This window comes from Sitodiplosis mosellana, unplaced genomic scaffold (genome assembly GCF_009176505.1).
Source record: "Sitodiplosis mosellana isolate CC-2019 unplaced genomic scaffold, AAFC_SMos_1.0 Smas_scaffold_3, whole genome shotgun sequence".
Lineage (NCBI taxonomy): Eukaryota > Metazoa > Arthropoda > Insecta > Diptera > Cecidomyiidae > Sitodiplosis > Sitodiplosis mosellana.
In genome coordinates, this window is record NW_022595246.1 from 10,721,491 (window position 1) to 10,742,922 (window position 21,432).

Consider the following 21,432-nt stretch of genomic DNA (forward strand, 5'->3'; position numbering starts at 1 on the left):
TTTGACATGTTTTTTTATTCATTTTCAACAAAAAAAAATTCATTTTTTATACTTTCAAATATTTTAATAAAATAATTTTCAAACAAATGAGTCGTTTTAACCTTTATTCCACTTATTTCATTATTTTCAATCTAAACTTTGACCACAGCTTTTCCGAAATTTTTACCTTGAAGCATGTCAATGAATGCCTGTGGCATATTTTCAAATCCTTCGGTAATTGTTTCATGATATTTCAATCTGCCTTCGTCAATCCACCGTTTCGACTGTGCAATGCCATCGAACCATTTCGACCAGTAGCGTTGAACGAGAAAGCCCTCCATTTTCAATTGTTTGAAAACGACTGTTGGCTGTATGATTGTGGCTTGTGGCCATTGACCGAATGGTAAATTGTACGATGAAATCGATCCACATACAGCGATCCGGCCAAAATCTCGCATCTGATTTATAACGGTTGAACTGATTTCACCGCCAACATTATCGAAGTAACAATCAACACCCTGTGGTGCATACTTCTTCAAAACATCGTTCACCGACTCGTTTTTATAATTGATAGCATGATCAAAACCTAAATCATTTGTAAGCCATTTACATTTTTCATCGCTACCGGTAATGCCAATAACTTTGCATCCTTTTGCTTTGGCAATTTGACCCACCAAATTACCAACGGCTCCAGCTGCTCCAGAAACCACCAGAACCTCACCCGCTTTAGGTTGAATTATTTCTAATAAACCAAATTGAGCCGTATTACCTGGCATACCCAATGTTCCAAGGCCGAGACTGCGAGGAAGATCGGCAAACGATGGCAAAATGTATGTTGGAATTGAGTACGGATCTTGTGTAACATTGCGATTGAAAACTGTGTGCGTGCGCCAACCTAATGATCCATAAATAATGGCATCTTTTGGATAATCCGCATTTTTCGATTCAATTATTCTGCGTAAAAATTGAATTGAAAAAAAAAACACACAAATCTTTTCAATTTTCTATCAATTTTTTGAATTGAGAAACTCACTTTGCAACTTGACCGCCGGGCATCGTGATTCCCATACCAGCTGGAAGAAATTCGCCAAACGATCGCATATACGGATCCACACTTAAAAACAATGCCTCGGCCAAAACGTCTAATAGAAGGATAAAAGAAGAAGTAAAGAATCCATAGAACGGTTGGAAAAAACACACACACTCAACAGACTAAAAAAAAAACTTGGTGCAAAAAATCTACCCGATAGTCTCAGTGAACACAATTGAATTTTATGATTTGATTAAAATATCTGAATATTTATAGAATTAAAATGCACACACCTCCATCTTTCAGCTCTGGCAACGTTTCTTCTTCCAATTGAAAATCACTGACTTTTGGTAAGCCATCAAATTTTTTAGCATAAACAAACTTTTTTGCTTGCTGCTTTGCACAAGCGAATACGAAGCAACAGCTTAAAATCGTTAGTAGTGTAAACTTCATTTTGAACCTTCTGACTCGAAGTCCGTGTCTGTTGCGAGTCTAAGAACAACTAATGGGAAGCTAAAACTGCGCAGTGATTTTTATTCTAATTGGCGAAAAATTAATTGGATTATTTTTTTCACAGCGAGATAGATGTTGCTAACCAAATACGGGTTTGTCAGAGTTGAGTGACTTCGGAAAGCACGTACACATGATTCTTTCATTCTATCCAGAACCCATCAAACTTGGAATGAAATCCGAATGAATGACATGACAGAAGGTGTGTTTGGACATAGCATGACCGTTTAAAATAAATACGAATTCTTTGACAACTGAACACTGCAGAAGAAAAAAACACATTTTTGTTCGAAATTTATGGTTCGTAAATGAAATATTATCGATGATAATAATCAACGTACCATTATGATGACACACCATGATAACGGCTATTTTTAGGTCAGTGATTTTTTTCAAAAGGCGATAATAGAACGAGCAAATTGAGTATCATAGGTGGAATGACGTGCATTCGCATAAGCGGAAAAACATTGATTCTGAAAAATGTTATTATGGGATATTTTCAAATTCAATGGTTTCAAGTCGAAAATATGATCATTTTTTTTCAGGTGTAATAGTTGTTGGTCCATGGTATGAGCCGAAAATATATTTGGGATTGGAGCATACATACCCAAGCGCGACTCCACACTTAGCTCCTAAATGTGACACCGTAGTAAGTGTGGGCATACGTTTTGCGAATAAGCGACAAAGAGAATGGAAACAAGTACGCGTGTGGTAGTGAGTAGCCTGATGCGATGCTACTCAATGGAGCGACTAATACACGCGCACTTGTTTCCATTCCCTTTGTCGCTTATTCGCAAAACGTATGCCCACACTTACTACGGTGTCACATTTAGAAGCTAAGTGTGGAGTCGCGCTTGGGTACATTGACTTTATTAAATAAAATGCAGCCAATTTATTCGATTGTAATGAATATATGACTTTTGTATATTTAAAATTGACAATTCTTTCTTTTTTTATTAGAAATATTATTGAAACTTAAACTTTAACCACGGCCTTTCCGACATTTTTTCCCTCAAGCATATCGATGAGTGCTTGTGGCATATTTTCAAATCCTTCGGTAACTGTTTCACGATATTGGAGTTTGCCTTCGTCAGTCCATTGTTTCAATTGTGCTAGGCCATCAAACCATTTGTTCCAGTATCGTGGAACTAAAAATCCTTCCATTTTCAGCTGCTTGAACACGAATGCTGGTTGTAAAAACGGCACCTTTGGCCAATCGGAATACGGAAGATTGTATGATGATATCGATCCACATACTGAGATCCTTCCAAAGTCTCGCATCTGATTTATAACGATTGAGCTGAGTTCACCGCCAACGTTATCAAAGTAGCAATCAACACCGTCCGGTGCATATTGTTTCAGAGTTTTATGCACAGGCTCGGTTTTATAGTTGATGGCATGATCAAAGCCAATTTCCTTTGTGAGCCAAGTACATTTATCATCGCTTCCCGCGATTCCAATAACTTTGCATCCTTTGATTTTTGCAATTTGCCCCACTAAATTACCAACAGCACCGGCAGCGCCCGATACAACGACAACTTCATCTTCTTTTGGCTTGCAGATGTCTAAGAGCCCAAAGTATGCCGTATTTCCCGGCATGCCAAAATGTCCAAGTCCAAGAGACAGTGGAAGATCACCAAATGATGGCAAAACATATGGTTTGATCAACGTATTATCATTTCCATCGTTTGCATTGAAAATTTTATGCGTTCTCCAACCAAATGTTCCATAGACAAAAGAATCCTTTGGAAAATTTGCATCGTTTGATTCGATCACTCTGTTTAAATGGAAAATGAATGGTTTTAGTAATTTCTCTCATCTGAAGTTTGTGATAAATTTGTTTTCATACTTTGCCACTTGTCCACCAATCATAGTAACGCCAACCGGAATACGTTCAGTATATGGTCTCATGTATGGATCAACACTCAAGTAAACCGCTTCAGTCAAAACATCTAAACAAAAACAGTATCTTTCGATCGAAGATCATATCGACCTTATCATATTTTGTTGTTATTTAAATCAATGAGAACTAACCTCCATCTTTTAACTCCGGCAAACTTTCTTCTTCCAAACGAAAGTCGGTGATTTTCGGCATGCCATCAAAGCGTTTGGCATAAATAAATCGCTTAGCTTGAACAGCAGAGCGCTTTAACATCTTTTTTTTCTAATTCCCTACGAAAAACGAAAGAAGATTTGAAAATATTTCTCCGATAAAATGCTCGTCTTGAGTGAAAGAACAGCTGATTGACACTAAAGTAGTATTACTGGTTAGTTCACAGACTTATGTTTCTATATATGCGAACAGTCAAGCGGTTTTTATTGGCTAATTTTGACAGTCAGCGTGACGTTCATACACAAACACGTTGTTAGAAGCAGACTACTTACGCATCGTCGTTTTGATTAAATCAACGCTTACGAACCACAATCAACATGTGACCTATACTTATATAGATAAGGAATAATAACGACAAGTTTTTTTACAGCTCGAAGTTCAAGCCTTGGCAGTAAGAAACGAATGCGGCGATTATATATCTTTTTATTAGCAATTCATGATGAGAAACGGGATTTGCTTCTGAAATTTCGTTATTATTTATTTTTGTCCGAAATTTTATTGCAGATTTTATTTGCAACTATAATTAATGGAAAATTATGCTTAGAATTTGGAATGTGAAATTAAACTTTAACAATTGCTTTTCCAAAGTTTTGACCTTGAAGCATATCAATCAAGGCTTGTGGCATATTTTCAAATCCGTTTGTAATCGTTTCACGGTATTGTAATTTGCCCTCTTCAGTCCATTTTTTCAATTGAGCAATGCCATCGAACCATTTGTCCCAAAAACGTGTAACAACGAATCCTTTCATAGTTAGTTGTTTGAATACGAACGCTGGTTGAAGAATGGGCACTTTTGGCCAATCAGCAACCGGCGTATTGTACGATGAAATCGAACCACAAACGGAGATACGGCCAAATTCACGCATTTGATTGATGACAATTGAACTGATTCCACCGCCGACATTGTCAAAATAACAATCAACGCCGTCCGGTGCATATTTTGCCAATACTTCGGCAATTGACTCGGTTTTGTAGTTGATGGCATGATCAAAGCCCAATTCTCGCGTAAGCCATGCACATTTATCATCGCTTCCCGCGATTCCAACCACTTTGCATCCTTTGATCTTCGCAATTTGGCCCACTAGACTGCCAACAGCACCAGCTGCGCCCGATACGACGACCTACAGTTGATTTTATGTATTTTAACGTGATCATGTTATTATATCAACATACCTATCAAATGTTTACACAATCAACATACCACTTCACCTTCTTTCGGTTCGCAAATCTCCAAGAACCCAAAGTAAGCGGTGTTGCCAGGCATGCCCAAATGCCCCAAGCCCAATGACTCTGGCAGTTTTCCAAATGATGGCAAAACGTATGCTTTAACCAGCTGAGCTTCGGGACTGGTCGGATTGTATATGGTATGGGTTCTCCAACCAAACGATCCATAGACAATAGCGTTTTTTGGATAATCAGCATTTTTTGACTCGATGATTCTAGCGTTTTGGGAAGAAAATTAAATTAAATTGAATGCAATGAAGGAATATAAAGAAGAAAACAAAAAAAAAACGCATCAAATTTCATGAAAAAACAAGTGGATGGAAACGATCTTACTTAGCAATTTGCCCTCCAATCATAGTACAACCAATTGGAATTCGTTCGCTGTACGGTCTCATATATGGATCGACGCTCAAATAGATTGCCTCAGCCAAAAACTCTGACAAAAAAAGAATAACGAAGGAAGTCATTAAAACAGCGGCATAAATTAGCGCTAATGAAAATAATAAATCGTAAAGTGCATTTTAAGTGAATTGTGAAAAACTTTGCTTTTAAATTTCTTTTTCTTCGCATTATTTTCACTCAATTTTGACACATTACATTTTATGAGTCTCTTTGTACGAGACTATTGAACTTGATGAACGAATGAAATTTATCCATTAATTTTGTTTCTTAAAATTTATTCAACAAACTCTATTGTACAAAAGTGACAGCGAGACGTGTTAAAATCCAAAAAATTGCAATGAAAAAAAAACTAACCTCCATCTTTCAACTCCGGCAATGTTTCTTCTTCCAAGCGAAAATCAGTGACTTTTGGCAAACCATCAAAACGTGCGGCAAAAATGAATTTCTTTGCTTTGACCATTTTTTTCTCTTCGTTCTTTTTCCACTAAAACCACTTTCCTAATAAAACGTATTTACTCGGATGAAACAATGTTCGATGCGTACTCGTTGTGAGAACAAGTGTTACTGAAATTGACACTGAATGTGTTTTATCGTATCATTGGGCTCGAATCATGACTTTTGATTTTATTTGCGGAAACTTGAGTGGCAATTTTTAGCAAACGGCTATGACGTTTATATACAAACACCGATACTTGTTAAATGCATTTGAAATCGCACACGCATGTTCTGATTAAGACGGTCACTGTTGCTGTTAGACACTACACACACAGAGTGAGACAAATACACCGATAGAGTATTTGAGATAAGAAAAATAACGATAATCGTGTTTTTTTGACAATAACGAGACCGGTGTGCGGCGATTATATTTTTAATTACCGCTTCAATTCACAATGGACTCTTATATTTTCGCACGACTTTTTTATCAATGTTATCGCTAATTGAAGTAAACGGAACTATGAATGTTTCACGCCGAACACTTTGCACAATGATAATTCTATGATTATGACCATTTTTTTTTTCATTCTAAAAAACAGTTGTTCATTCTAGCATTTTTGCAGCATGTACGTCAAAAAGTGGGGCGATTTTTTGAGAAAAAAAATCATGTGATATTGATATGTGATAATTTACCAGTGTCTATCTCTCCAGAGGTAAGTTCAATGTGATACATATCGCACTTAAGCCATCAAATCTCCATTAGCCATACAGTTGTCTTTTCGTCAACCGCAATTATCAAACTAAACTGTAATAATTGGTGTTTGTTCTGTTTTTATCTTGGCTTCTCTTTCCATTTTTTCAATATCTTTCCGCATTCTCCAGAATTGGTTTTATCCTCTTTTTTGTTTGATTTTTCGTAATTTGAAAATTGATAAATGCATTATTGTGTTGTTGTTTCATTTTTTACACTTGCTGTTTATTGTTAAACACTGAGTAATGGTTTTTGTTTGTGAAAAAAATACTTTTTGCAATATTATTGCTATCTTATCAAATGAATCAAAATGCTGTTTTCATGCCCAAGTCTTAAATTGAACTTCAATCAAACGATGACAACGGCTTTGCATAATTTTTTTCCTGAAGCATATCAATCAAGGCTTGTGGTATATTCTCAAAACCGTTTGTAATCGTTTCACGATATTTTAATTTTCCATCTTCAGTCCATTTTTTCAATTGAGCAATGCCATCGAACCATTTACTCCAATAGTTCGTAACGCGGAAACCCTAGGGGAATATCACGCTCCTGAATCTTGTGAGATATTTAAGATATTTGAAATAAACATCAATTGCATGAAATATTTTCGAATATTTCGAATAAATAAATCAGATTTTTGTGGATTTTGGAGATATTTGAGATTTTTTGCATTAAATCCGAAAAAATACATTTAAATATCATTCATAATCACAAATGAACCCGTGAGCATAAAAACGACTTATTAAACAATCGCCGAACAAAACGATACAAGAAAAAACTACCGAACAAAACGTACCACAGCGGTAATGTGTAGCACAGCGGAGTTTCGTTTTGAACGATACCGTCCTGCTGTGTTACGTTTTTAACGTGTGTTTTGTTTGGTAGTTTTTTCTTGTATCGTTTTATTCGGCGATTGTTTAATAAGTCGTTTTTATGCTCACGGGTTCAAATATCCACCATATTTCATACGACAGATTCTTAAAGATGTATTGGATTTTTTTGAAATATTTGAAATAATCGAAGCATGATATTCCCCTAGCGGAAACCTTGTATTTTCAATTCTTTATAAATCAAAAAATGGCAACATCAACGGTACTGTTGGCCATTCAGCCAACGGTAAATTACACATGGAAATGGTTCCGCACACTGTAATTCGTTCGAATTCGCGCATTTGTCAGAAATTCATCGATGACCTTGTCTTCTCGCTTAGAACGACTGATTGAGATCGAAAAATGGTTTCTACGCTTGATACTCTGGCTTTTATTTTTGTTTGATGAACTCGAGTGGAAATTTCTCAATGTATTACTGACCTTGGCATAGACACCTGTGTGTCATTGTAACAGAAGCGATCAGAACAATGTGTGAACCAAGGGGAAATCAGCTCAATGTTAAATTGTTCGGAGTAAAGAAAAAAACGAATTCAAAACACAATGAATCATAATAAGATACAAAAACCCATCACAATGAATACTGAATTTTCAAACAAATTTCATCCAATGAGATTCAACGTTGATTTTAGAGCGACAAATGAATCATTTGAAATGATTGACATATTTTTCACTCAAAAATATTTTCCCCTTGTTCATGGTAAATACGTACAACCATATATGGCAATGGTAAACAACGCATATATGGTTTAAATAGAACACGATCATATAAGCTATGATGATACAGCAGTTTCTTGTGCTTCTCCAAACAAATTATTACCGAATGAGATTTGCCAGTACAATTTTATTCTTCAGAATAATAAGTGAAATAAATTCCCTTGTTTTGGGCGAAATAAAAACTTTAATATTAATATCAAATTCATTACATATGAATTAAAACATTTCTGTTAATTTAGAAAAGTATTTTCGTCTTCAATTGGTGTTGATTGATTCCATTCGGTTAATTATTTTTTAACCAATGCTTTGCCAATATTATCGCCGCGTAACATCCCGATGAAAGCGGTTGGCAAACTATCAAATCCATTCGAAATCGTCTCACGATACTTCAATTGGCCGGCAAGAATCCATTGAGACAGTTTGGCAACGCCTTCTTCCCATCGCATGAACCATCGGTTCACAATGAAGCCTTCCACTTTCAACTGCTTGGCAATAATGATGGGCTGTATCGGAATGTTTGTTGCTAAAAATCGTAAAATTAAATCGTTAAATTTTGAATCATTAACATTGTGTGTTTATAAGCCTTACTCCGATCACTTTTCAAATTATACGTTGAGATCGCTCCGCACAAGGCAACGCGGCCGAATTCATTCATCTGTGACATAACGATGGAGCTGAGCTCACCGCCAACATTGTCAAAATACACATCAATTCCGTTTGGGGCTAGCCTTTGCAGAGCTTCTTCAATATTTTCATTCTTGTAATCAATTGCAGCATCAAAATTCAGTTCTTCTTTGAGCCAGCGACACTTTTCGGCGCTTCCAGCCACACCCACCACACGACAATTTAGTATCTTTCCGATTTGACCAACAATGCTTCCAACAGCTCCGGCAGCACCGCTAATTACAATTGTTTCATTTGCCTTTGGCGCACACAATTCAATCAAACCAAAGTATGCCGACAGCCCAGTCATACCAAGCGATGCCAATCGCTGTGATAGCGGAATATTTGCGATCGGCTCAACGATATATGGTGGAATGTGATTGCCACCTTTTTCTTTTTTGTCCATATTATTATTAAATATCGTCAAATCTCGCCATCCAAAGAAGCTCCATACATAAGAACCGACCGGGTATTTTGGATCGTTACTTTCAATTACTCTACAAGATAATTAGTTGAAAAAGCGTAAACGAGCATAATGAAAAAAAAAATTGAAGAATATTCTAACCTTGCAATATTCTCACCAATCATCGTCGAATTGACTGGTAATTTGGGCATTTGTACTCTCATGTACGGATCAACGCTCCAGTAAATCGTTTCAACCAGCACATCTAATCAAGTTGAAATAGTTTGAATTAAAAAAAAAATAAGTGACCTTGAAAAATTTTGGTTAAGAAGTTCAATACCGCCGTCCTCTAGTGTTGGTAATTCCTCAAATTGTAGTTCAAAATCACTTTGTTTTGGTTCTCCATCGAAGATCGATGCAAAAACAAACTTTCTCGCTTTCACCATGATTCTTGTATCAGATAACGTCTGCTCGACTTGAGTTTTTGAGATCAAATTTAACAAGAACAAAGAATCCGTCACTCCGTCATTCACCCGAAGCTCATGAATTAAAACATAAATTGACAATAACAACACCAATACAATGACAAAGGCAAACACATGTATTTGACAGATGGATATATTTTGGATATTCTTGTTAACGCTTCAATGCCGTGATGTGAATTTTGCGCTGAGTTTTGAAACTCGGTCAATTTTCTGAACTACAGAATTGTTCAAAGCTGATCAAATTTCAAAATTGTTGAAAAACTAAATAAAAATTTCACTTTTTCCGGTGAAAATATATTCTTTTGAAAAACCTTACCTTACCACAATGAAAAATGCGATCGATGTATTATCACTATGACAAAATCGGAAGAAAATTAGCAAAACGTTACCATTAAATTAAATTCGTTACATCTGATAGCGGAGAACGAAACGCATGCTGATAATAAAATTTGATCGGATCAATCTTAACGACGAAGTAGAGAGTCGTTATACCTAAAGTGTGTGCCTCATCGTTAAATAAAACGCAAATGATTTCGTTAAAGTGTCAAGTATTTTTTTATTTCTCGATTTCAAAATACATTTGAATTTCAAATGATTGACTGATCGAAATCTCGCATATAAATTGTTTTCTTCCGTTTATTTCTCCCAAAAATAAACTATAAGACAAAACATTTACAATGTGAAAAAGAAATTACGCAAATATAAATAATAAGCTACCAAGTTCCAAGCGGCCGCATTCCAAACATTGACCAGTAGAAACATAAAGTGAGTATTCATGCCTTCGAATCGCCAGTAGAATGGATACATCTGACCAAGCAGTTCACTGCCAATATACATAAGAATGGCATTCATGCCGGCAAATGTCAACGGCGTGCCCGACCAATATTTCTTCACATCGATGATGACATAGAAGATTGAAAGTAGCAAAAATGCAAATGAAGTGGTGACCAGAACAAATGAAAGTGACCAGAGATTTTTATTGATTGGTATCAGACCGTCGTTGATGGAAAATTGGCACAAACAACCGCCAATCAGGAATGTGCCAATGCTCCAACAGAGCCATCTCTTTAGCCGATCAATGGGCTGGGTGAATAGTAAAAGTGTATTGCCACATTGAACGCCGAAAAATACTTGAACAATGGTTAGTAAGCAGCCAAATGGTCCCTCTGGATCGAATGGCATGCGTTCGTCATAAACAACAGCGGCACGTGGTCGCTGGTACAGATGCCGAGTTCCAATTATCAATCGATCCACATACCCAGCAGCTCCGCCGATGCAATTATTATAACGAGCCATCTCATGGATTCCGCCAGGTCCAAGGTAACCACTCGGACAGCCTGGCACGGGTATAAAGAAAATAATCAGCAGATGAAAGACGATCAAAACAAGCATAATTGTCCATTGGGTCGATAAAGAGGTGATGTCAAGGAATGATGTTCTCCAAGAACGTGTTTGCTCCTCTGTATCGATTGCCACATGTCTCCTCAGAAGGACTTGCAGCGAAGCAATGACAAGATAGGCAATGCCAAATCGTTGCAACACACCCATAATACGAATGTCAGCAAAGTTCGGCCCATGAGCGGTGTGAATGAGCAATCCGACGAAAAACAGCTTGAGGGATCGCTGGAAATAAGGTAAAGAGATTGAATTAATCGCGATTCCTTTGGGAAAAGTTGCTAAACTATTTCTCAAAAAATGAAATTCCATCAATGCATTTGAAACGCCCGTCAAATTCAAACTTACAATGAAAATACTGCTGAGAATGTCCTGATGCGGAATGTTTTTGGCGAATTGTGACTTCAGTGAAATGGGAATGCAAACGCCCATGATCCACAGGAATGAGGGAAATATAAAGTCAGCCGGATGAATGCCATTCCACGAAGCGTGCTCAATCCAATGGTATTCTCCACACCCACTATTCGCAAATATCATGGTAACAATGGCCAAGCCGCGAAAAGCGTCCAAGCTACACAGCCGATTGCTCGATAAATTTTTCTGCTTCGCAGCATTAACAGCAGCCAAAGTGACATCATGACTGTCAAGTTGACTGGTGGACGCCGTCGAATTATTGCGATTGATCAGATACTTTCTACCTCGTTGCAGTAGCACGAAGATTATGTAGGCCAACGAAACGAATGCGAGTAACAAAAATATAGCTATAAAATTGAAAAAAAAGGTCAAAGTTTTAAAGTTGTCAACCAAACTGGTTATTTCAAATGACGCGTCTCAATTATTATCTAAAAATGACTCATAGAGACGATTGTTTGAAAATTGATGTAATATTCATGAATAGACGATTTGTGTCGTATGTTTTTTTTTACGTACATAAAATTCGATTGACCGGTGCTTGGTGCGTGTGAAATGTACATCCGTTGTCGTCTACAGTCAAGTTATAAATGCCAAATTGTCCTAGATTGTCCGGTTTTACAACACAAAATGCGGTGCTACAAATGAAAATCAATATTAACCTAATCTAATATGGTAACGGAAAATAACGATGATTGAAAGTTACCTGTTCTGAAAGGCATATGGGCCAACATTTGATTTATACAGCGACCATTTAAGTTGAGTGGCTGTATTGATCCGTTCAACGATGTAGCTTCTTGCTGGGATCTTCTTCAATTTCTTATATGGGCACTGCAAAACATTAACGTTCAATTCCACTTGATTCAATTGATAAGTCATTGTAATTTATTGCAAATAAATACATTACCGCGATACATTCGTCAGACAGTTGATAGAGCCAAAGGCTTTCGTATAGCGTTGAACTAACATTAAGCAACGCTTGATCAACTTTCAACTGCCCGGTCACCGAATCTTGAGCAAACTCCCACATCTTATCGCTTCAAAACACCAACTGGATCTGTTGCCAAAATACAAAACCAACGATTTAGCAAAAACTAATTGAATTAAGTGTCGAGGTGAAGGAGAAAAAAATGGGAAAACATATATTTACGCTAATCAAGCCGATATTGAACACACCTCGTTTTACACCGAATATTGTCCAAAAAAAAATCCAATAATCTCCCAATTAAATTCGAAAAGTATCTCGTGGTCGTAAATAAAAGTGAAACGTGTTTTTTGGCGATTGCAAAAAAAAAAAAAATCTGTGTCAGGCGACTGAATCGCAGCTAGTGTACAAAGTGAAACTTCACGAGGCACAAAATATCAAAATGTGACTAAATTATACCACACAAAGTGATGACTACATCGAATTATTCCATAAATAATTAAAGTGTCAAATGACTGGGAGATTCACCGTTTAGTGCGTCGATGTGAAGTGCCTGGATTTCAAAACAATTTTCATTATTGATAAGAAACAAAACAAATCGGTTGTTATAAACAACACTCTGATTCGCGTATACATGGAATACGTAACTGTCAAACACACATGACTCCAGTATTTGTTTCGTATTTATGTTTGACACTCTGCGGACTGGGTTCGAAAACGAAATACGGACGAATTGATTTTACCGCCAATTTTTTAACAAGGCAATGTCACTTGGGAGAAGAAAAAAATGTTGATGAAAAATATCAAACACTTGGAATTGTTATTTGAAACAAATGAGTTTTTTTAATGTTGATTTTACTTGTACGAAACTTATTCTATTCAAATGCATATCATAAATATAATATAAAAAAAACTTAAATAAATATGATTGAATGAAGAATGATTTTTGTAATGGTTTTTCTGCCTTTCAGTTTGTCTTTTGTTTGTAAATTATCTTATCTTATTTGTGCTAGCACTGGAACTTCTTTTGTTGAATTCTTTGGAAAAAGTCAGGTTTATTTGCAGCCACAACACATCTAACCCGATTTGCTTCTATACAACCGGAACTTGATGGTATTTGAATATGTACGAATAACATACAAATACATAGATCGATAGCATAAAGTCACAAAGCTGTAAATGGTTTTCAAACATATTAGATTAGTTAAAAGTGTAAACCAATAGAATGGATACATTCATTTATGTCTACATACTTGAAAAATGGCGCAACCCCAAAACAAAATGCGCAATAGCTCGGTATTGAGATAAACGTACAGCAGCGGTTCTATTACATCAGCGCACGCACGCATTTTCGTTGGACACGACAATAACATATCCAAGAAATTCCGTTTTTTAACGCCACAACATTGCAACTGAAAGAGATAATGGGAATTATTTATTTATTTTCTTTTGAACTTATGTAATTTTATCTTGATCGATTTTTACCTCATCTTCGACATGTTCTTTCCACATTTGCCTGAATTCCTCATTATAATTATAGAATTTATCCACTTCGTTTACGATATATTCTCTGACCATTTGTGTGTTGTTCATTAGATAAATTCCCAATCCGAAATCCAGCGACATAAGAACAGCCGATAATATGGAAAACTGAAATTTCTTCATCAGTTAAAATGTTTGTTATTTTGATTTAAAGGAAAAAAACACTTACCAAGAGAATTAATTGTGGTTTTTTCTTCAAAATGTAGTTCACTTTCAATGTTGTTACTACAAAGAGGATTATTCCGAAAACTGTAGCCATGATTAAGAATGTCGGCATCAATTCAACTGAAATGTTAAAAGACAATCAACTTGATTCCAATTGAAATAATGAAAAAAAAAATGGAAACTTACTTTGAGAAATCCAGTCGAATCGAAAGTAAACGAACATCGCCAGTCCGACTAATATCAAACTTTCAATCTGGAAAATGAGACATAAATCAATATTTTATACGATTTGTTGTACAAAAATGTAAATATTTTACCGCAAGAATGTCATTGTTGCCGTAAATCACGAATTTTGCCAATTTTACACCAGTGCTGTGCCGTCCTATTTTGGTTATTATGAAAATATTAGATTTGATTCGATTTCATTGCTGAATTAAAAATATTGAGAAAAAACTGTCGAATGTTATGATTCATTTTTTTCAGTTATTTTCCGGATATCTATACAAAAAATGAACTTAAATACGTTCTTCATTAGAAATGTAATAAAATTACCAGGTTCCATTTGAGAACTCGAATTCAATGTGTTATTCTTCTTTGAGCTCATTATTAATGAGTCACTTATATTGATAGATCACTTTGATTTATTATTTGAAGAACTATGTTTGTAAATCGTGATAAGACGCCACACACAAAAGACAGGTACGAACACGTTAGCGTCACTTGTTGGAATGATTTAGGTCGGTGTTGTACAGTTGATGTGAATTTTACAACTGCCAATCTCAGTAAACAATTGCCCAGAATGTTGCAATTCAATTTGACAGTTCGTTGTGAGAAACGAAATACGTAATAAACAACAATATCGATGACGAGAACGGTTCGGCGCCAATTTTTGTACAATTTTTTGGAATTGGTGTGTTCGTTGGAAATAGAAAAAAAAGGTGGAACAATAGCGGAGAGTTAAAATGAAAAAAATCTGTTTTTGGAATTTGAATTAAAAAGAACTCTTGTTATGTTATTGCTTCGTATCAAGCGTTTGGTTGAAGTTTTGCTTGAGTACACGTTGTTGGTGTTATCGCTCATTTGTACTTAGATTCAAAAGTGCAAGCAGCGTCTATAGATTATGCATACACAAATACATGCACAAATGAAAAGTAGAAAGGAACACATGCAAGAATATGCAGTATGCAGAAGGCACAGATGTTTTTTGGTCCTTACTAATGATCTTGCCTAAAACAACAGCCATTTTGCCGTAAGTTGTCATTCAGGCTTGTTGTAGAATAAATATTCGTTAGTAGTTCAAAATTGAAAAAAAGAACATCGCGAGAGTTCATTTTTTATTCCATCTTTTTCAAATTCAACTCGATACCAGTGTTTTTGATGTGACAACTTAGGTTCAACTTAATTTTCCTCTATAAATTAGATCAAAAAAATAGGTGAGTCGATCTGAGGTAGGATTGAAACTTCAAAATAATTGGAATTTTTTTAAAAAGAATTTTGTACTTTTTTTTCTATTGCCTGTAGTGCACCATTCAGCATTTGGAACGCAACACATCGATTGAATCAAGAAACGAGAAGAAAGTTCACATCGCTTCCTACAAACTGGTATAAGTTTTTGCAAATCATAAAACCAATCGAAGAGATGAAACTCACACAGCTCGGTATTGATTGTCTCGAACGGATATTTCGATACTTGCCACTCGAAGATCTAATGAACCTGGCTGATTCGAGCAAGCAATTGAAAAAGGCCGTTGACTATGCATTTCTTTTCGAATATGGAAGAATGAATGTTTATATTAATGGTTTCAGTTCATGTCCAATGAAATGGCGTGTTGATTGTTTTATTTTAACTGCACATTCAAAAAGGACATTTCAATTGTTGCGCTGCTTTGGATATTTGATATCTAAATTGGAAATTAACTGCGTGCGAGAAGATTATATTGACAACATTGATTCGTTGGACGTTTCTTTTGATCGTTTAGTTTTCTACATAAGGCAGTACTGTGTCGAATCGTTGACTGAAATCCAAATTCGTGGAATTTCAGGGGGATTCAATTGGAATCACTTTGCGAAACCATTTCCAAACGTTCATAGTGTTACTGTTCAATCTTCCGATTTAGAAGATGTTTCATTGATGAAAATATTTCCAAACATGCGACGTTTGACGTATCGTTGCCGTAGAGGTGGTGAGTTTGTAAACATTGATTTCAACATCGATTCAACGGATTTTTACAGTCTAGAGCATTTGGAAATGATGTCTGAAAATAGACACAGGGAACTGGGATACCCAACCTGGGAAGGAGGCGCAACATTTCGAAACATACGATGGCCTAAAAATCAGCTGCAAAGTTTGGCCATCCCTTTCAACGCAATTTATCCAGAAATAAACGAGATTTATCCATATCTTCAGGATCTAAGGTTGAATTGGATGCCTTCCAACATGGACAGAATGGCTTCTATAAATTCTGCAAAGTTTCATTTTGATACTGTAAAAAGATTAGAAATTTTCTATCATTCGCATTTCTCAGGATTACCATTTTCGTTTGACCAACTCGAGGAATTAAGGTTGAAATTTAATTTCGAAAGTTATGTACAAATCGAAGAACAATTTTACGATTTCATCTTAGAGCATCCATCAATATTAAAATTGAGCATAAATTACAAGCGAGAAATAAACTTGCCAAAATTAATGGATAGGTTGCCATTGATAAGAGAATTCGATACATTCAGTTGGTTTTCAGTTCATGAAATTATTCATTATATGAACGAAAAGAAGACACTGAAATGCATTGAGTTTCATTTAATAAACGGTCATAATATTCAGGTTAATGATGTACAAGCACAATTAAACGATCAATGGCACGGTATGAAAAGAAGCGCATTCGATAGATTCAAATTTACACGGATTTGAAGAAAAATCTGTTCAACATTTGATATCAGAGTAAATATTGGCTATGAACAGTTTTAATTTGTAATTTGTAATCCATTTTTCATTACAATATAAGCGATAAATTCTCATTCACATAAACACCTTGCAGTGTTGTAAAAAGATACTGTTAAATTTATCTAGATAAAGATAAGATATTTCTGAAAATTCACAACAATTATCTAGATATAGATAAGATATTATCTTATCTTTTCAATGAACAGATAAGATATTTTTTTCAATTATCTTTTAGTTATCTTTGATATTTTCATATGAGAAAATCGAATTATCTTTCAAATTATCTACAAAATTGAGATAAGATAACGAATAAAATTATCTAGATAAGATATCGAGGTAAATGACAAAATTGAATCCTTATCTAGATAAGATAAAAGATATTATCTTATCTTATCTCGTTTTATAGATAGATTAGATTATCTTCGACAACGCTGACACCTTGTATGCAATTATTCTATGCAAATAATACCAATTGATGTTGATAACCTAGCCAATAAATACTCTCAAATTAAAACTGAATAGACGATGGATTTTTGCTAAACGTTCAATTCAGTAGATTGAACTGATTCAATGCATATTTACAGAATCTAACGTCATTACTAACGTTATCACTCACGCACTCTAAACACGCATTCAATGAACATGCACAATGGTGGTTATCCACCGATGCGACAACGGCAGCGAAACAGCTGCAAAGTGTTGGTGTACCCACTACGCCAAACTTTGTCCTGCCATCGAGCGAAAAGACAAACATAATATGAACCAGCTGGTTCATCGATCGACCCTGTAAATGATGAACGAAGTTATACAACTGCTCTTAGATGCCGAAAAAAGTCCAGGTATGAAACTTCAATTCATGTACGTGAACCGCAAGAGATATGACCACGACATTGTGGAAGAAATGTTTAAGCAGAAAATGAAACTGGTAAAAAAAGCCTGCCGTGCAGTGCAAAAGTTATCGAGACGATACAGCCATTGTTTCCTCTCAACCTGAGCGAGATCGAGTTGAACCAGGAGATCAATTCGTCAATGTTTTCTTCCACTAACGTCAACGACATTTTCTCGGGCCATTGCTTTTCCGAGAAAAGCATAAAAATTTTATCTGAACCGTTGCCCGAAATTGTCCAGGCTCAACTGAAGATCTTCAACGTGTACATGCCCATTCCGGTCGAGAACGTCTGCTGCCTCCCGGAATGGAAGGAATCAGTTTTTGTGGACAATTGCGGGCCTCATTCTGACGAATTCAAGATAGCCGCCACCAAATTCCAGGAGCAATGGGAATTTATATCCTGCCCAGAGTACCTGGAGAAGTTGGCGGAAGCCGAGGAGCTCGAGAACTTCCTCTTCCGGTCCAATGTCCACACGATCAAATTCATGACCACCCAAGCGCGACTCCACATTTAGCTTCTAAATGTGACACCGTAGTAAGTGTGGGCATACGTTTTGCGAATAAGCGACAAAGAGAATGGAAACAAGTGCGTGTGTGGTAGTGAGTAGCCTGATACGATGCTTCTCAATGTAGCGACTAATACACGCGCACTTGTTTCCATTCTCTTTGTCGCTTATTCGCAAAACGTATGCCCACACTTACTACGGTGTCACATTTAGAAGCTAAATGTGGAGTCGCGCTTGGGCATTGACGAAAGCTCCATTGACCTCATTAAATATTTGATGTTCCAATTCGGCACGCGCTGGACGTCAGTGGTCATGAAATTTTTTTCGTTCATCTCCCGAAAAGACTTCAAAAGAGGTGGCTATGAGGTTGTTGGAGAGCCTGACTCCGGCAAGTCTTATTTTTTTGGAGCCTTAATGTACCTCTTCATGAACGTCGGCAGTGTAAGCCCACATGTGGGCTGCCAGTTCAACTTTGATGACTGCCCGGGAAAGCAGGTGATGATGTGCGACGAGTTCTATATATCGTCAGTTGATTTTAAGACCGCAGAAAAACTGAAAGACGGAATTGGAGGCAATACCATGAAAGTCGACTTGAAGGGCAAAAAGAAGGGAGTTGTGATGCCAATCCCATGGATGTTTTTGTCAAACTTTGAGAACTTTCCTCAAGATCATAATCCATGGGCTTCTCGGCTCTACCGGGCACGCGTAACGAAGTATCCATTTTGGACGGAGAGAAATCGAGAGCTCTCGTTGCATCCTTACGCATGGATAAAGTCGCCATTTCACTTGTTGCTTGTCAATTGCCGTAAGCAGAGCTCATCATCAACACGCTTTATCATCTCAATCCATACAAATCCGAACGAATGGTTGTTTTGAAAATTTCGGTCGGTGGCGTAAGCCCCATTGAAAATGATTTTCTGGTCATTTTGAAAAGTGTGAACAACCTGAACGATATTTTGACTAGGGGCATATGACTCTCGCGAATGCTGCGAATGCCACGTACTAAAATACGAATGGCTACGAATGCTGCGAATGCCAAGTATTGAAATACGAATGGCTGCGAGTGCTGCAAATGCCACGCACTAAATACGAATACCTTGCGAATACGTCGTATCAAATACGAATGGCTACGAATGCTTGTGATTGGTTTGCTTACTAATGTCAATTTATTTTTTTTTTCGGTTAAAAATGGTAATTAATTATGTTTGTTTTGTTTATGTGTGAAATTTTTTTAAATGATTAAGTTTTTTAGGCATCAAATAATGTTTTTCTGGAGTTGGAGAAGTTGTTGAAGGAGAAAATACCAAATGATATCGTAAAAATCTTGGATGCATGCGCTTTTGATTCCGAATTATCTTTTTGGACAATTACGCCTGACACAGTAAACGACATTGAACAATTTGTGAATGACGATCTTTCGGTTCTAGAAAATACTTCATATAAAGGTGTAAGCAAATTCAAACTTAAATATACCGATGGCTCGATATTACGCAGACGGTTCATGTATTCAACGGCTTCTTCATAGCGCTCTGATGAAAAACAATGAATAAATTTGCCATTTTAAAAAATGTTCTCAACATAATTCAACCAAAATTTGAATGGGTAAGGGCAAAAGTAAGACTTGAATTGGAAGCATTTCTATTTGAAACGAAAACGAAAAAAATCAAGATGTAACACCGCGTGTGTTTCAATTTAAAGTAATGTGTAGAGAAGAGAAACTTTGTGTGAATGCTTGTTTGTGTGCAATTTTAGTTGCGCTTTATTTTTTTTGATCGAAAGCAAAGCGAAATGCCACGCTGTTTGTACGATATAAATTACAAACATAAGATTTTCATCCAAGAGTGAGCGAGTCAGCATCATGTATCATTTGCTATCATTCACTAATGTCTGTACTCTCATATTCAAACGACATCAAGACGCGTTGTTTTCATTAAGAATTTATTTACTCACTCTGTTCTGCATTTGGAATACTTATTTAATACGTGATGGAGGAAAAAAATCAAATTGCAGAAGAAAGAAAAAGAGGTAGAAAAGGATATCGAATTAGGGACATTTTTTTGATCATTGTTGTCTTAATTTTTAATTGCGCTTAATCATATTTTAGTGTTTTGAAGAAGTCACTTTGAACATTTGGCAATTTTAATGAAGGAAGTGTTTATTTCATTGCCTGTATGTAAAGAAAGTGGCTCAAAATTTCGCGCCCGATCGCGCTCTCCCACGACTTTGAATGCTTCTGCATCTTTGTCTTTGGATTGAAATTGAATGCGCTGTGAAATTAAATCGGATTCTTCATTCAAAGCATGTATACGAGCGTAAAGAAATCATTTGCCGGCGAATTGACGAAAAAAATTGGTGACTGTAACCGTGAATGTATCGATTCGCGCGACATAGTATTTTTGGTCGTGCTCTCGCACAGCTGATATGATGTGTAAACGACATACACACAACGCATTTACAATGGAATCATACAGAACCAGTTGCGACGGCGGTGATTGAAAAAAAAACAAATTTGCTCAATGTAAAACAACGCTTCGTCCGATGCATATTTATTATGAAACCAGCTTCGATTAATATTTTGTCTAATCCACGTGGTAATACTTGGCCTACTATTTTTCGCAGTTTTCCCGTAAAAGGATCTTTGTTCGACATGTTTCAGCGTTGAATTGACAGCTGACACTGGCATTCGTGTAGATTCATGCATTCGCAACGCTCCCATATAAAATGTATGTGAACATTCGCGCCGCATTCGCAGCGCATTCGCGTGATACTCGCATTCGAATGTTTACGAATGCCACTGCGAATGCTTCCATACATTTTATATGGGAGCGTTGCGAATGCTTGCTTTAAAATACGAATAAAGTCATTTTTTTCCGAAACGTAGAACGTTTTCGAATACTCATTAGCCCCTAGTATTTTTACCGCCGTTCGGGGATGCTTTCAATCACTCGTGAATCGCGAGCTGTTCGTTTATTGCAAAGGTGAGTTAAATTCTAACATAAATTTTCCAGTTACACGCGGATATATTTTATGTGAACAGTTTTTACATGTTTTTCAAATGA

The 21,432-nt window shown here is 36.3% G+C and overlaps 6 protein-coding genes across 10 annotated transcripts; all 6 read right to left on the reverse strand.

The window, feature by feature from the left end:
* Window positions 1-15: 15 nt before the first annotated feature.
* LOC129566148 (prostaglandin reductase 1-like) lies at window positions 16-1,702 on the reverse strand. Of its 2 annotated transcripts, XM_055441787.1 has the most exons (4): window positions 1,606-1,690; window positions 1,303-1,547; window positions 1,013-1,121; window positions 16-933 (listed from the first exon to the last, which is right to left on the reverse strand). In XM_055441787.1, exons 2-4 carry the CDS (start codon window positions 1,460-1,462, stop codon window positions 132-134), a joined length of 1,071 nt encoding a protein of 356 aa, XP_055297762.1. In that variant the 5' UTR covers window positions 1,463-1,547; window positions 1,606-1,690; the 3' UTR covers window positions 16-131. The 2 variants fall into 2 exon arrangements, with proteins under 2 accessions (XP_055297762.1, XP_055297761.1); XM_055441786.1 differs by having other exon boundaries at window positions 1,303-1,702.
* A 708-nt stretch (window positions 1,703-2,410) lies between these two features.
* On the reverse strand, window positions 2,411-3,905 carry LOC129566149 (prostaglandin reductase 1-like). 2 transcript variants are annotated; one of them, XM_055441788.1, is made up of 3 exons: window positions 3,554-3,905; window positions 3,369-3,471; window positions 2,411-3,296 (listed from the first exon to the last, which is right to left on the reverse strand). In XM_055441788.1, exons 1-3 carry the CDS (start codon window positions 3,672-3,674, stop codon window positions 2,495-2,497), a joined length of 1,026 nt encoding a protein of 341 aa, XP_055297763.1. In that variant the 5' UTR covers window positions 3,675-3,905; the 3' UTR covers window positions 2,411-2,494. The 2 variants fall into 2 exon arrangements, with proteins under 2 accessions (XP_055297763.1, XP_055297765.1); XM_055441790.1 differs by having other exon boundaries at window positions 3,369-3,488; window positions 3,554-3,666.
* A 134-nt stretch (window positions 3,906-4,039) lies between these two features.
* Window positions 4,040-5,956, reverse strand: LOC129566151 (prostaglandin reductase 1-like). Its single transcript, XM_055441792.1, has 4 exons — window positions 5,613-5,956; window positions 5,190-5,292; window positions 4,834-5,071; window positions 4,040-4,753 (listed from the first exon to the last, which is right to left on the reverse strand). The coding sequence occupies exons 1-4, from the start codon at window positions 5,716-5,718 to the stop codon at window positions 4,193-4,195; spliced, it is 1,008 nt and encodes a 335-aa protein (XP_055297767.1). The 5' UTR covers window positions 5,719-5,956; the 3' UTR covers window positions 4,040-4,192.
* A 2,267-nt stretch (window positions 5,957-8,223) lies between these two features.
* Window positions 8,224-9,682, reverse strand: LOC129566150 (prostaglandin reductase 1-like). Its single transcript, XM_055441791.1, has 4 exons — window positions 9,455-9,682; window positions 9,277-9,379; window positions 8,637-9,208; window positions 8,224-8,571 (listed from the first exon to the last, which is right to left on the reverse strand). Exons 1-4 carry the CDS (start codon window positions 9,558-9,560, stop codon window positions 8,336-8,338), a joined length of 1,017 nt encoding a protein of 338 aa, XP_055297766.1. The 5' UTR covers window positions 9,561-9,682; the 3' UTR covers window positions 8,224-8,335.
* A 448-nt stretch (window positions 9,683-10,130) lies between these two features.
* Window positions 10,131-12,988, reverse strand: LOC129566138 (heparan-alpha-glucosaminide N-acetyltransferase). 3 transcript variants are annotated; one of them, XM_055441774.1, is made up of 8 exons: window positions 12,582-12,952; window positions 12,313-12,462; window positions 12,112-12,236; window positions 11,925-12,043; window positions 11,343-11,755; window positions 11,144-11,222; window positions 10,317-10,936; window positions 10,131-10,255 (listed from the first exon to the last, which is right to left on the reverse strand). In XM_055441774.1, exons 2-8 carry the CDS (start codon window positions 12,433-12,435, stop codon window positions 10,187-10,189), a joined length of 1,548 nt encoding a protein of 515 aa, XP_055297749.1. In that variant the 5' UTR covers window positions 12,436-12,462; window positions 12,582-12,952; the 3' UTR covers window positions 10,131-10,186. The 3 variants fall into 3 exon arrangements, with proteins under 3 accessions (XP_055297749.1, XP_055297747.1, XP_055297748.1); XM_055441772.1 differs by having other exon boundaries at window positions 10,317-11,222; window positions 12,582-12,966; XM_055441773.1 differs by having other exon boundaries at window positions 10,131-11,222; window positions 12,582-12,988.
* A 148-nt stretch (window positions 12,989-13,136) lies between these two features.
* LOC129566155 (uncharacterized) lies at window positions 13,137-16,744 on the reverse strand. The gene is made up of 7 exons (XM_055441800.1): window positions 14,590-16,744; window positions 14,355-14,419; window positions 14,224-14,290; window positions 14,042-14,157; window positions 13,816-13,980; window positions 13,584-13,742; window positions 13,137-13,503 (listed from the first exon to the last, which is right to left on the reverse strand). Exons 1-7 carry the CDS (start codon window positions 14,639-14,641, stop codon window positions 13,423-13,425), a joined length of 705 nt encoding a protein of 234 aa, XP_055297775.1. The 5' UTR covers window positions 14,642-16,744; the 3' UTR covers window positions 13,137-13,422.
* Window positions 16,745-21,432: the final 4,688 nt, after the last annotated feature.